Source organism: Artemia franciscana, chromosome 9, assembly GCF_032884065.1.
Source record: "Artemia franciscana chromosome 9, ASM3288406v1, whole genome shotgun sequence".
NCBI classification, from domain to species: Eukaryota; Metazoa; Arthropoda; class Branchiopoda; order Anostraca; family Artemiidae; genus Artemia; species Artemia franciscana.
The window spans coordinates 33,681,442-33,697,404 of record NC_088871.1 but is presented as its reverse complement, the minus strand read 5'-3'; the positions used below and the strand labels follow the sequence as shown (position 1 = coordinate 33,697,404).

The 15,963-nt window shown below is 34.9% G+C and overlaps 1 protein-coding gene across 1 annotated transcript in view; it reads left to right on the top strand.

Moving 5' to 3' along the window:
* LOC136031306 (histidine--tRNA ligase-like) overlaps positions 1–15,963 on the top strand; it is a 34,635-nt gene that overhangs the window by 2,892 nt on the left and 15,780 nt on the right. The window contains exons 2-3 of the mRNA XM_065710762.1: positions 8,055–8,264; positions 11,952–12,173. Coding sequence (XP_065566834.1) covers positions 8,055–8,264; positions 11,952–12,173 — 432 coding nt within the window. The remainder of the gene's footprint in view (positions 1–8,054; positions 8,265–11,951; positions 12,174–15,963) is intronic.

Genomic DNA, 15,963 nt, shown 5'->3' with positions numbered 1-15,963 from the left:
ATGTTTGGTATTAATAAATAAATAAAGTGAATATATCCCTTGTTGCCTTTTTTATGCTCTTTACAAATATAGTAATTGCTTCTATTGTAAATTCAAATTTAAGCACTTTTTGACCTAACCTAAACTAACATTATTATAAATAATTTTGGCACTGAAAGAATGTAGTATTGTTTTGTCAAAAATGATCAAGAAATTATTAGCATTAGTTTGTTGAAAACAACCAATTACTTATGCTTCTATTGAAAATTTGTCATTTTTAAGAGCTCAAAAAGTGCTTGAATTTTAATTTGCAATAGAAGTGTTTATTATATTTGTAAACAACATAAAAAAAAGGCATCAAGTGGTATGTTCACTTTATTGGTAAGTCAGTAATATGAGCTGTGATATGTTTACCATTTTTGAGTTGGAAGGGGGGGGGGGGATAATTTGAAAACATCTTCCTGTCACATAATTTATCTTCTTAATTAAATGCTGATGTTATATATTTTTCTATTTCTAAGTGCTCTAAGTTTTTCTCAATAGAATTTGGAACTTTTTGAGTTGGAAGGGGGAGGTGGCAATTCAAAACATTTTTCCATGACATAACTTATCTTCTTAATTTGATGCTGATGTTTTCATTTTCTATCCAAACGCTAGAAATATATAAATGCTTTTTTTCTAGAATTTCAGAATTTTTTGAGTTGGCAGGGTGAGGGGCAATTCAAAACATTTTCCCATGAAATAATTTATCTTCCTAATTTAATGTTGATGTTTTTTCTATCTCTAAGCACTTTAGACATATGCAGAAGTTTATTTTTTGCTAGAATTATAGAAATGTTGAGGGGGAAAGGCAGTTTAAAACATTTTTTCTGTGACTTAACTTATTTTCTTAATTTGATGTTGATATTTGTATTTTTTCTATCTCTAATCATTTTAGAAATATGCATATTTTTTTAAACTAGAATTGTATAAATTTTTGAGAAATTATAGAAGATGATTTCAATTGCCACCCCTCCCCTCCCATATCATAGTTTGGAATTTATAAAAAAGACAAAAAACTTAAAAAATAGATGATATTGTTTAATTCAATTATCCACAGAAAAAGGGTCCATATTGCAATGCAGTACTAAGTACCCTTAAGCAATTAAGATTTTTGAAAGCTATGTCTGACTAGACAGGTGGGTTTTAGTATACCTGACTGTACATTGCAGAGTAGTGAAGATACTTGTATTATTACAGGACAGTTATTGAGTTTAAGTGTGCTATAAACAAGGTTAAAAGCTGAAATTTCTTAAGGTAAGCACAGGCTTATGCTTATAACAGCAATATTGGATGAAATATGAGCAAAAAATAAGCAGTAATGTGTAATAATCTGTGTTATATAAGAGTGGAGGGGAGTTAGGGAATCCCCCTCTCTCCTCCCAGGCACACTTTAGTTGATTGATCCACCCCTGAAAGTTTCTTTTTTCTTAACCTAACCCATTTCCAGGATAGTGAAAAGTAGCTAAACTAGAATTTTACCAACTCATGTCCCAGAAAATTTGTCTACCTTAACCAAATCACCATCCTCTGAGTAGGGTAAGCTACCTGGTAATTGGACAGCTATCTCAGCATCCTTAAAGACATTGCAAATGATGCCTTAGACATGACAGTAAATCCATCTAAGTTCATTATAAATTCTCCTGAAATTTCTTTGTCCCCCTTTAAATTACTTTTTGTCATAGTTTGTTCTAATTTAACAAAGAATACTATCAATTTAGAGATAATTACCTTGAATTACCTTAAATTGCAGCTTGGAGTGATATAAGGATTTTTTATCCTTGTGATGCTCCAGTGATGAAAAAAACTCGTTTGGTGTAGATTGTGGCTGTTTGATCTAGACTCTTGTGGAGGGCTCTGCAGCTTCCCAATTGTAAAGGAACTCCTGGCAGAGCCATTCCTTATCAAGGTGGGACTTTGGTGTGTTGGTTGAAGTTGTAGAAACTGTTTCCTCAGACAGTTAATTCCACAGATTGATGATTCTTTGGCTGAAGAAATAACTTCTATGTCTACTCGTGGAATGCTGCATGGGGAGCTTCATGGAATGTCTTCTAGTACCAGAAATGCAAGGGATGTGCAAAAAGACTGGGAAGGGTATTTTTACAAAGGATTTTCTTGGTTAAAATCATATCACCCCTTTTCCTTTGGTATGTCATGTGTTGGCAGCTTCAAACAATGTAGTCTTTCTTCATATTGAAATTTATTCATGCTGCTAACCATCTTAGTGGCATGATGCTGGACATCCTCAAGCAACTTCTTATCTTTTTTGAAAAAAGGAGCTCCCAATGACATTCCAACCTTCAGACGTGGTTGTACAAGCGCCTTATATAACTTCATAAAAACTCTCGGGTGTTGGCTAGAGATGGTTCTTTTTATGATACCAAGGGATTTATGTGCAGAAGATGAAACAGATTTAGCATGGCTGCTAAACTTTAATTGGTGATCAACAATAACCCCAAGATCTCTTTCATTAGAAACAGCAGAAAGGAATTTGTCTTGAAGGAAATACTTATGATGCTTGTTGTGTTTGCCAAAATGGATGACATGGCATTTGTCAACATTAAAGGTAAGGAGCCACTTGTTTGCCCATCTTCCTAGACTGTCAAGATCTGTTTGAATTGATTGCTGGTCAGAGGGAGTTGCCACTTTTCCAAGTAGTTTTGAGTCATCAGCATTAAAGGTAGTAAGATTTGAAAGAAGGGTGGGTAGATTGTTGACATAGAAGTCAAAAGTGTTGGTCCAAGAATAGTGCCCTGGGGTATGCCACTTAATACAGCTGTGGGAGAAGAGAAATGAGGAGTTCCTCGTGAATCAAAAACTCTGACACTCTGTGATCTTTCAGAGAGGAAGCCCATAATCCACTGTACAACACCTTCATTGACACCTGCAGCCTTCAGTTTGATCATGAGGAATTCATGACAAACCTTATTGAATGCTTTGGACAGATCAAGAAGAATCATGTTGACAGGAAGACCCTTATCAAGCAGTGTAGTCACTAATTCGTATGTTTGGATGAGGTTAGTGTCAACAGATCTACCAGATCTGAATCCATGTTGTGATGTGGAGAGAATGTTATTAACTTCAAGATGTTCAATTAGAGCTTTGTTAACAAATCTCTCAAGCACCTTAACAACTGCAGAAGTGATGCTTATAGGAAAGTAATTTTCTGCAGAGTCTTTTTGTCCCTTTTTATGGATTGGGTCTATATAAGATGTTTTCCAATCATGTGGCAGTTCCCCATTTTGAAGAGATAACCGGAGCAGCATGCACCAAGCATGCTTCCAAAAAGCTCTCAGCAACTGAGAGCTTTTTGACACTCTTTAAGAAGACGTGGATGAACACTGTCTGGTCCCTTAGACTTATTTACGTCAAGCTTTCCAAGGCTATTGAAACCATTCCTTCACTTACTGACAGATCAGGCATGGGAAAAAGCACATCATATAATGGAGGACCTGGTGAGGAGGTACCAGAGTTTTGGGTAAAGGCAGAAGCAAATTGAGCATTCAGAAGGTCAGCCTTATCTATTGGAGATGAGTGTAGTACATATTGGGCAACAAGGTAAGGAATAGAGTGATGATTTGGGTTTTTAGCAGAGACATGTTTCCAGAAAGATTTTGGGTTTAACTTGATGTCAGAAGCTAATTTTTCCTTGTAAGCAGATTTCAGTTTTTTGACAGAATGTTACATGATCCTGTGCTGCCTTGTAGATTGACAGGGTCTCTTGGTTCCTCTTCTTCATATACCATTTCCAAGCTCTAGATTAACTTCCTTAGATTTCTTAACTTCCTTAGTGAGGAAGGGAAGTGTTTTAGGTTGTTTTCTAAAAATAACCCTAGAGTGTTTCTTTTCAAGATACATGATCATTTTAGAGATATTTCCATTACTAAGCAAGCCTATGAATTAGGTGAAATTACCACTTGCCACATATATGTGGTTGTAATAATTTTTTTATTCAAAAATTTAATTTGAAGTCCTTTATGGAGCCTTATAGATGATAGCTTTTCCCCTTTATTTTGGCGATAGAAAATAATAAAATATTTGTTAAAAACTTTAATTGATTATTATCCTATTTTTTAAAGTTATATAATCCACAAGCATTGATTCATTGTGATCAAATGGAAAAAAAAAAATAGTTTATAGATCTTTTAAGAGTTGCAATGTTTATATTAAGCAATAAGTGTATCTTCACTTTAAACCCATGTACCTATAAATTTAATTATCTATGACGTGATCAAAAGCCAGAAAACACATTAGAAATATATAATTTGGACTGTGTATTTGCATATAAGGGTGAGGGGGTTGGAGGCAAAGTATAATAGATCTGCAATTAGAATGTGTTAACTACAGTTATTCTGCATATTTTGAGGGAAGAATTGTTGTTTTTATCCCATCTCTGCAGAAAAAATAAGAGAAAAATGTATCTTATGGTTTACAAGCAATGAATTGTCTATTAATTGTGCTAAGACCAAATTCATCATCTTTTCTCGTACTGGGTAAACAGCACCAGAAATTATGACAATTATTGTTTGAAAGAAATTGAAAGAGTTGATAACATTAAACATCTTGGAATAATAATTGGTTTAAATTTATCCTTTATAGGCTGTGTAATTTATCTTCAAATCAAACTGTCAAGAAATATCGGAATGATGAACCATTTGAAATTTATTCTGGTGTTTTTAGCCCTGAAATCTCTATCATATTCTAGTACTTTCATATATAAATTATTGTCCTACTATTTTTTGGATATTTTAAGACTTATAACCTTCTCCTTCAGAGGCAACAAAACAAAGCTCTGTCTATATTGAAAAAATGCCTGCCTAGCTTATATTCTTACTGTGGTATCAATAAAAAGTATGTATCAAATTTTAAATATCTGTCCACTGGATCTTTTTCCTTCTTTCCATTCTGTCCTTTATGTGCTAAAACATCTTCAAGGACTTTTGCTGGATTATTTTTTTTTTTGGAGAATATATTTTTCAGGATGATAATCAGGTTTTCCATGCATATTTTACCCATGGCAGTTCTGTACTTTGTCCAGCTTTAACAAAATCTGAAAGGTCCTGTTTTGGAAGTTACCAACATTGTAACTTCCTGGGAGGTAGTTACAAAAATTTTAGTTTTAGATTAACCCCTAGACACTACTAGATGATGATCTTTACTTTTAATATCAATAACAGTACTCCTATATACCCTAGTATCTTGTATTGATCCTGCCAGTCTTCAGTTTACTATAACATAATCAATAAGGTTTGCTGTCTTACCATCGTGTGAATACCATGTCAACTTATGGGCCATTTTATGACGAAACACTGTATTGGTTATAATTAGATTGTTATACCTACAAAGTTGCAAAAGTTTGTAGCCATTACTGTTTTATTTTCCTACACCAAACTTACTTAGGCTATAATACCATCTATCCCTATTTCTACCAACTTGGGCTTTAAAATTTCCTAGTAAAAACACCCTATTTGTAAATGGGACCCTGCCTATTTGCTCCTGTAACTGTAAGTAAAATTCATCTGAGTCTCCAGAATCTCTGTCAGTCAGTTCAACAGGGGCACTGCTATAACTGATACCCTGAACTTTAGTCATAACATGAGCAATTAATATTCTATTACTAAAGCCTTCCCAGCCTAAAAAAGACTTAAGAGCTTCTTTATTCATCTTGAGCCCTACTCTCTGTGTATATACCTGTCCTTCCTACCTGAGTAAACAGATTCTATATCACCTAATTTTATGCTTCCTACCCCTGGGATATGAATTTCTGAAACTTCTAACAAGTCCGGTTCAAATTGTCTGAATTTGCCTGTCAAAATATTGATACAATAGTCATTTTTTTAACAAATTAACATTCCAAGTTCCAATTTTCATGCTCTTTAAATCATTGAAATTGTTTTGGCTTCAAGAAAAGCAATGATCCTTGATACCAGTGCAGGCTAGGAATCACCATATCTTCTCAAGTCTGCTCCAAAACACATAAGCTGGCTCAAAACTGGACAGCAAGAAGTCCCTGGAACCTCCAGTATGAATGGAGGCTTTGTGCAATCCTGGGCCCAATTTGGTCCCAACATGGTTTTCAGCACATTGTGATGCTCTTCTATAAACAAGAGTAAAAAACCTGCACAGACAGTCCCATACCTATTACCTCTGACTGATTATATATTCATGCCTACAAATATTATGCTACTACAGGGAGGCGACCCATAGTAGATAAATTAACTAGGAAGAGGATTGTCAGCCCAAAAACGCCTGTAAAAACAGACGAAGCCCAGAAGAATTATCCATTGATCAGAATCCCATGCAAATGCTGTGTCATTTACTTGGCTGTAATTTCCTTGAGGAGCACCACTCCTCAAGTGGGAATAGAGCTGATCACAAGGTCCCCAATCTTCCAGATACTCTGAAAGGGTTGAGGTAGCCCTTTGCAGAGGCCGTTGTTCATTAATCTGGATCTTATATCCTGCTGCAGTTGTCCTCCTATAGAGGATCCTCCCACAATGGTGTTCTGTGTCACCTTGCAATTTAACCCATTACTGGGAGAAGGCTTGTTACTCATAGAACATGTGGACATGCTGGTGGGCCCTATTGAGTGTGCATTTGAGGGGCCTTATTCCTCCTCAATCTATATTTATGGCCCCAGGCAGTTGTCCTCCAGTTTCTATTATGGACCTCCAGGGACAAGGTCCCCCCTTGGTCGTAGCTCCTATGGAAGTACCCTACAGATCTGTACTGCGTTCTCCTATCGCCACCTCCCTGAGGAACTCCACTCAAAACTTGCAGAAAAAAAAATAGTTACCAAAGACATCAAATAGCTGAACATATTGAGACTGCATGTGAAGAAAAGCAAGGGTATTTCTTCAACTTTGATGTTACAAGTCTGATTGCAAGCCGTTTGTGACAAGCTTTGTCAAAATCTTTGGAAAAGTCAAGCATAATCATGTCAACAGGCACTCAAGTATCAAGTAACTCAGTGGTTTAGTTAAATGATTCAAGGAGATCGGTATCAACAGATCTTCCAAAATGAAAATCATGTTGTGAACTGTGCAGGAGATTATTTGTTTCAAGATGTCTAATAACTGCAGAATTGACTATTCTTTCAAGGACCTTAACAACTGCTGGTGTCATGCTGCTAGGATAATTATTTTCAGCAAGGTCCTTTATACTTTTGTTAAATGTTGGAATCATACGGACAGTTTCGCAATCCAGAGGTAGTCTGGAAAGATCCAATAATAAATTGAATAGCAAGGAAATAGTTGACATAAGACTGCTTGACATTCATGAAGGATAAAAGGATGAATGCAATCGGGACCAGCAGATTTATTCATTTTAATGGACATAAGTTCCTTGAAAAATATTGTATGAGTAACCAAAATTGGTTCTATCTCAATTGATAAATCCTACATAACAGGAAGAGGAAAAACAGTCCTGGAATCAGGGGAAAAACATGAGATTTGTTGGTTGAAAATTTCAACTTTCAGCTCAGGATCACCAACAGGCTGACTATCATGCACAATATCAGGGACTGTTTGTCTGCTGTGACATTTTTTAGACGCATAATACCAGAAAGATTTAGGGTTAGTCCTAACATCCTCTGCCAATTTCTCCACAAACTTTCTGTTCAACGCCTTGATTTGGTTAGTTGCCTAGCAATGAAAAGTTTTGAAGACTTGATAATTTTCTGAAGTTTTCTCTTTTTCTGTAGTGATTCCAACCTCAATGTTTTTTATTAATTAGCCTACTTATTTTCAATAGTTAAAAAGGTAATATTTTGGCTTGTTTTGCCCAATAAATTCTGGTGTAACACTTTTCAGCATGCAAAATATCAGTTTTCACGTTTGACAAACTCACATCAATATCATTGATAATATGCTTTTTCTGGGCCTTTGCAAGTTTTTTGGATACAACTCTTTAATTGATATATTTTTGTTGGTTAGAATGAATTCCTTACCTGTTTAAAAGTGATGACTTTAAAATGTAACAAAAATGATTACGCATTTGGTTATTGCTACAACTATGTTGAAATATTTTTATTTCAGATGACTTCAGTAGATGCTGCCACTATGACACATGCCAATGGAGATGCCAAAATTGCTCAATCGGCAAAACTGGTTGTGAAAACACCAAAAGGAACCCGTGATCACAATCCCCATCAAATGAGTCTCAGAGATCCTGTATTTGAAAAAATTAAGGCAATTTTCAAACGATTTGGTGCTCCTTGCATAGACACCCCAGTTTTTGAGTTGAAAGTATGTTATGATTTGAATTTTTTTTTTTAGGAAAATATAAAATAGGGACAATTAGGAGTACTAATACACTCAGTAAGCATTTGGTAAACAGGGACAAAACTAAATGTTATTTTTTTTTTGGTAAATCAGGTTCTAAACAAAAAGAATAAATATTAGAGGCAACACAGGAAAGAATACATTATTTTATCCCCTAATGAGGAATCAACATGCATTCAATGTATTGAAATCGAGTTTTAAACAAGAAAAGTTAGGTATTGAAGCAAATTAAGATACCAAGGAATTGCACTCAGGGTCAAATTTGTCAATAGGCTTGTAATCTAGTATTCAGAAGTATAGGGGACGTGCTAAACCTGATTTTTTAAACCAAGTGCTGCATGCATTGATGCACCAAACATGATGTTTGCTTAGGGCCATGTGAGCTATGTGAGGTGAAATTACATGCTGCATAAAACAAATGGAAGAAGGCAAATTTTATTCTTAACTTTAGTTGCAGATATGCTTTGAATTTGTTACTTCTTAAAACACAAGTTTGAATACAATGCATATTGCATGCTATACAAGGACCATCAAGTACAAAAAAATATTCTTTTTTTGATTTATTGGCAACTACAAGATAACATCATTGTTGCTCAATAAACATGGGGTGCATTCCAAAAGACAGTTGTTATCAATGGTTGTTGATAACTATTTTTTTAACACCATTATTACTAATGTGGTAAATGATGATTAATTGAGCTTTTATTATCCTTATAGCTAGTAAAAAGGGTTATTGTCCTTTCTTTTTTTAAAAAATTATAAAATCTGTTTGTTTTTCATTTACATAATTTTTATTTGTCAATAAAAGCAATATAAGTAAAGCTTCTTCAGTTATTCTGCTCAAGAATTATGATTTTGGTTTCCTATTTGCATTTCAGACAAAATTTTATCATAGATTTAAATAATGATAAGTCTCATGATAAAAAAAAATGTTCTAATGTAAGCGTGTAAGTGTGTAAAGTCTATTACAAGCATATAAAATATGTAAGCATTCTAACCAAAATTGTTCTTAAATAGCTTAAAAAATACTGACTTTAGATTGAATGCATTCCTTATTTTCGTGGCTTTAAAAAGAATCTAATATATATGTATGAAACATAAGTATCTTTTACCAAACATCTATCGGTTTGAACAAGTTCGGAAAAGAATAGGAACTGTGGTTTTGCTTAGCAGAGAACCTTAAATAGGTTTCTTGGTAAGAAACAAAAATATTTTAAAATTATTTTACATTATACTGGCTTGAAAACTTATCCTCTGCAGTTTTTTAAAGACACTGCTGTTACTAATTTCCATTTATATATTTTTACATCTTTATGCTGCTGTAATAACCAACAAAGATCCTGTGAAAGCTCCCTATGCTTTCAAAGGATATTAGATGGTTTTTGGTAGAATTAACTTGAGTAACTAAGATGATGTTCACATGATGTCATACACAATACGACGTTATTGTGTTAAATGTACTACTGGTAATATATTACCAGTTAATATATAGTATTACCAGTTAATAATATAGTTGTACTATATTAAATGTACTACGGTTATTTGAACGTTTGATACTTCTGAAAATAACCTGAAAGGGAAAACATTAGATCATATACCCAATAAAATTATTTTAGAGTAAACTAGACAAAACATTTTCGCCTTTGAAATGATTCTGTCTAAAAAAAAATGTATTAACTGTATGTGCTAGAACTTCATTGTGCTTACCTTTGTTTGAACTCATCTTATCTCTTCATAATGCTTGAAAGAAGTCTTCTTCTTGTAACAATAAACAAAAAATAAAACTGCAAAAAAAAAAAAAAACAATGAGAAAGTCATAATATAATTACATAAATCTTAATCAACGCATACAGAACAGCTTCTCAACCTCAAAGCATATCTAAATTTTCAAAATATCAATTGCCTGTCCGTGAAACACTTTCAGTAGACATTGGTAAAGGTGCATTTACAATCAGGTGTGCTTACTGCGTGTATGAAGAGGAGGTCTTGTAAAGTTTCTCAAATCAGTTTGTAGACTCTACAACTTGGATTGCTATATTGATTGGAAGGTATATTATTGACAGCCTTCAGTGATTCAACTGTTGCTGCCAGTTCAGCTGCCAAAACTGAATAGTGCAGAGAAAGTGGTTTTTGAATGGTCAAAGAGGTAGTTTGAATTAACCCTGCTGCAGTGAATTTGTTACCTACTAATTGTCAGTGTAAACAAGTAAATGATTTCTAAAATATGTGTTTTTTTTCTTTTGACAACCAGCTACCCGCTAAAGCTTGAGAGAGAGAGAGAAAGATGGGTTTATTAATGGGTTGCTAAAGCTGGCTGTAGCAACTAGCTACAGCTGGCTTTTTTTCTGATTAGTTCATATGGGATGCTCTTTTTTTGTCCTGTACGTCTATATTCTGACGTTTGGCTGCCAAAACTTCCTTGGAGGGGGAAGCTGAGAAGAATCGATCTATATTTAATCCCTTGACCAGTTTGTACAAAGTATTGAAAATATTTAACATGATGCAATCCGTGATTTGACTCTGCTGCCCAGTGCTACCATAACAGAGAGTGAAAAATAGGGTATTGCTCTCCATAAGCTTGAATCATGATACCATATTTGAGAGTAGCTATGTATATTCTTTCGTTTATAGACAGAGTTTTTCTTGTTGGCATGGCCGTAAGTAACTATTCCATGCTCAATTTTTGGCCTTATGCATTGTTTATAGAAAACGTTGAACATAGTTGATGACTTTTTCCATTTTGTAGAAGCTCCTCTTTTGCTATTCCTTTTCAGAATATCAAGAAGATATCCTTTACAATTGTTTTCAGGCCTCTTTTAATGTAAACTCAACTTTTTAGGTTCAAATTCCACTGTTGATCAATTGTGAAGCCATTCTTTAACTAATTCAAGTCTCTTTCCTTCAAGATTTAACTCACTTGTTTTTGTTTTTGGGCTGATAAATCCATTCCTTCTGCTTTGAAGAATGTTTCTAATTATATGAAAGCAGAGTTTCAATATGCTATTGCTTTGTTACTCTCCCCTACTACCCAAATGGTAAGGTCATCTGCAAAGTTCTTTAGTTGTATGTGCTTACTTAAAAATTTGTGCTCACCTTGAAAGTGAAGGAAAAGTAATGAACTAACTTCAAAGGACGGGGACTTTAGTAGAGAAGTGAATAAGTTTCAATAGATTTACATGAGACGAGCTGAGTATAAGCCAAGGACTGTGGAAGTCTCCGATCAAACAGTTCGTGGTAACGAACTGTAAGTAAGGAGTGGCGTGTATACAATAAAACAAGGATTAAAATTTATAAAACGACAATTTAAAATTAGTAAACTTTGATTGATTAAGTTTTGGCCGATGGATATTAATGAAGATGTAAAAAATGTACAAAATTTCATTCGCTGGTGCACCTATGCTTTGTGGAAGTTTTCTAGCTTAGAATTTTCTGAGTTAAGGTGACAAGATAGGCGGCCTCCACTTTTCTCTCGAACTTAATCCCAAGAACAACATCCAGCCATCGTAAGTGTTTCCTGTCTAAATGCCTTAATGGCATGTTTGCTCTCATCTCCAGCTTATCTTACCTCATGTGGGCAGTCATTCAATAAGTCTAGGATTCTGATGGAAGTGGAGACTTTTGAAAGTATACTTTTTCTGTTTTCTATTTCAGGAAATTCTGACCGGAAAGTATGGTGAGGAGTCAAAGCTGATATATGACTTAGAAGATCAGGGAGGTGAAAAGCTGAGTTTGAGATATGATTTGACTGTACCTTTTGCTAGATACCTTGCTATGAACAAAATAACCAATTTCAAAAGGTACCAAATTTCCAAAGTGTATAGGAGAGATAATCCAGCTATGACTAGAGGTAGATTCAGAGAATTTTATCAGTGTGTAAGTTGGTTTTCATTTTTCTTTTCTTTGAATTAGCTCAATTATCAAAGTACAACTTTTTTTTGTTAATAAGCAAAGAATAAAAAGGTGAATGAAATGAGATAAAAAGAAATAGACTAACATGAATTGCAAGTCCAACTCCAAAGATCCTCAGAATAGGCTGTTATTCCTTTTAATTGATACCTAACAATTAAATCTAGAGTTTACGAATCAAATAATTATGAGCAAGAAAAGAAAGGATGCAATAATATTCATTGCGTGATATTTCTCAAATTTTTAGTTTCGTTGGGAAAAATGTGAATACAAGGGATTAAAACGTTGCTGATACATAGAAAGACAATCAATAAGACCCAAATTAAAAGTGAAATATGCACAATTATAGACATTATAAATTAGGGATGCATTTTAACATACTCTCGTTTGGTATATTACCATGATTACTGGCTGTTTAATCAACGATTTAATTGTTGTTTTATCAGTATATTTCACCTTTGTTTGGATGCTTATCATTAATAATACAAGGTTGTTGTTTGTGAATTTCAGAGATATAGAAAAAGATTGATATAACCTACCTTTTATCAGCATGCCATATTTCCGCATCTGTTGTCTTAGGCTTATCAGCTGATAAGCTAGACTCTAAATCATAATCTTGATTGTAAAATATGCTTTTCGCTCACAATCTAGATCATATAAATGCTGTTTACCAACAATTCGGGCTATGAATTAACACTCTTGTTAAAAAAGCCAGATTATTTTGGGTTCGGGCTTTGATGGATCAAAGAATTTAGTTTGTGGTTTTATCAGTTCCTTTTTTTGACAGTTTGCAATTTGACAATCAAGGTTGGTAAAGCGGTTCTTATAAATTGGCTTGTTTCACTGATAATACTGGATATTTTTTAAAGAGTCTGGTTTGTCATTGGAAAGGCCATGTACATTCTGTCATTCGATTGCGAGGGTTTTCTTAATGAAATGCTAGCAGAAGTTTTTGAAGGTACCTATAGGATGCTCAGTGGCTTGCCATTTCATATTAAATGGCAACACTGCTTATAGAGGGGTTGTAAAGTTTCCAAGAGTTGTAAACTGCGCATTTCACAATGATGTATGTCCTGTGGTGGCGCAGTGGGTTTGACCTTAGGTTGATAATACGAGACCCAGAGGTCGAGCGCGGCTGTAGCAACACACTACAGGGCTGAAAGGCTGACCTTAGTAGTCAAGAAGCGTCATTAATCGGGATACCTTGTTTTTTACTTTGACAATGATGTATATTGTCATTGATGTATAATGACATTGATGAATTTTAGTAGATTGTCAAACTGACTATGTAAAGTCAAAACTATGTTCTAGTGGCTAGTATTATGTAAATTAATTTTTCTATGGTTTTCTAAGAGAAAATATATCATCGTGCTCAAAGAATAGTATTTTCAAAAATATGGCTTGTTTTTGGGCCATGAAATTGCTTAGCCTTGCTTTTCTGATAATAAAACAGGTTTTAAGCACTTAGTTCTTTGATGTGTTTTGGCTATCATCAAACTGTACATATCTAGTCTGAGGAGTAAGAAGCATAATGAGAATATTGTCAAGTTTTTTATTAAATCCAATACTATTGATGGAAAGAATAATGGCTTTATTTCTATTGTAACTGGCTGTTTAGCAGTATTAAAGCTAATCTTTGGCCTTCTTTTACATTTATTGCTAGAACCGGAGTGCAATCAACAATTCCCTATACGATAAATGCGCTTAATCTAATGGGAAGTTATAATTTTCACCAAATTTAGGATTTAAAAATTAATTTCAATTTTTATGGCACTTGGTATTAACCAAGTGACATATAGCAATCGCAAATTCTGTCGGTCTGTCTGTCGGTCCCGGTTTTGCTACTTTACGCACTTCCAGGTAAGCTAGGACGATGAAATTTGGCAGGCGTATCAGGGACCGGACAAGATTAAATTAGAAATAGTCGTTTTCCCGATTTAACCATCTGGGGAGGAGTGGGGGGCCCGTTAATTCGGAAAAATTAGAAAAAATGAGGTATTTTTAACTTAAGAACGGGTGATCGGATGTCAATGAAATTTGATATTTAGAAGGATATCGTGTCTCAGAGCTCTTATTTTAAATCCCGACCGCATCTGGTGACATTGTGGGGGAGTTGGGAGGGGGAAACCTAAAATCTTGGAAAACACTTAAAGCGGAGGGATCGGGATGAAACTTGGTGGGAAAAATAAGCACAAGTCCTAGATACATGATTGACATTACCGGAATGGATCCGCTCTCTTTGTGGTAGTTGGGGGGGGGTTAATTCTAAAAAATTAGAAAAATGAGGTATTTTTAACTTACGAACGGGTGATTGGATCTCCATGAAATTTGATATTAGAAGGATATCGTGTCTCAAAGCTCTTATTTTATATCCTGACCGGATCTGGTGATATTGGGGGAAGTTTGGCGTGGGGAAACCTAAAATGATGGAAAACGCTTAGATTGGAGGGATCGGGATGAAACTTGGTGGGAAAAATAAGCAGAAGTCTTAGATACGTGATTTACATAATTGGAACGGATCCGCTCTATTGGGGGGGGGGGGTAATTCTGAAGAATTAGAAAAAAATAACGTACTTTTAACTTACGAAGGAGTGATAGGATCTTCATGAAACTTCATATTTAGAAAACACCTCGTAACTCAGATCTCTTATTTTAAATCTCAACCGGATCCAGTGTCATTGGGGGGGGGACCGAAAATCTTAGAAAATACTTAAAGCGGAGAGATCAGGATGAAACTGGATGGGAAGAATAAAAACCTGTCTAAGATACGTGACTGACATAACCGGACCAGATCTGCTCTCTTTGGTGGAGTTGGGGGGGGGGGTAATTTTGAAAATTGATGTATTTGTAACTTACGAAAGGGTGACCAGATCTTAATGAAATTTGATATTTAGAAGGATCTTGTGCTTTAAAGCTCTAATTTTAAATTCTGATCAGATCCTGTGACATTGGGGGGGGGGGAGTTGGAGGGGGAAACCGGGATTCTTGGAAAACGTGAAAATTGAGGCATTTTTATCTTACGAATAGGTGATCGGATCTTAATGAAATTTGATATTTAGAAGGAATTCATGTCTCAGAGCTCTTTTTTCAAATCCCGACCAGATCTTTTGACATTGGGGGGAGTTGGAGGGGGAAATCTTGGAAAACACTTGGAGTGAAGGAATCGGGATGAAGCTTGGTGGATAGAATAAGCAAATGCCCTTGATACGCGATTGACGTAACCGTACAGGATTCTCTCTCTTTGGGGGAGTCGGGGGGAGAGGTTCAGTGATTTGGCGAGTTTGGTGCTTCTGGACGTGCTAGGACGATGAAAATTGGTAGGCGTGTCAGGGAGCTGCACAAATTGACTTGATAAAGTCGTTTTCCTAGATTTGACCATCTGGGGGGGGGGGCTAAAGGGAGAGAAAAAATTTGAAAAAAAATAATGTATTTATAACTTACGAGTGGGTGATCGGATCTTAATGAATTTTGATATTTAGAAGGACATCGTGACTCAGAGCTCTTATTTTAAATCCTGACCGGCATTAAGCCTCTGATTTTCCTTTTAAATCAATCTATTGATTCTTAGAATTTTGTTAGAGCTCACATAATATGAGCTCTTGGCTCTTAGCTCTTCTTGCCTCGTCACAAGTGCCATGTGAGCTCTTAGCTCTTGTTTTTTTTATTAAAATTAAACATTTTTCCTCAGTTAAATTAGATAATAGTTACTAAATAAATTACATTAATAGTGCAGTAATATCATTTTAGATTTTTAACA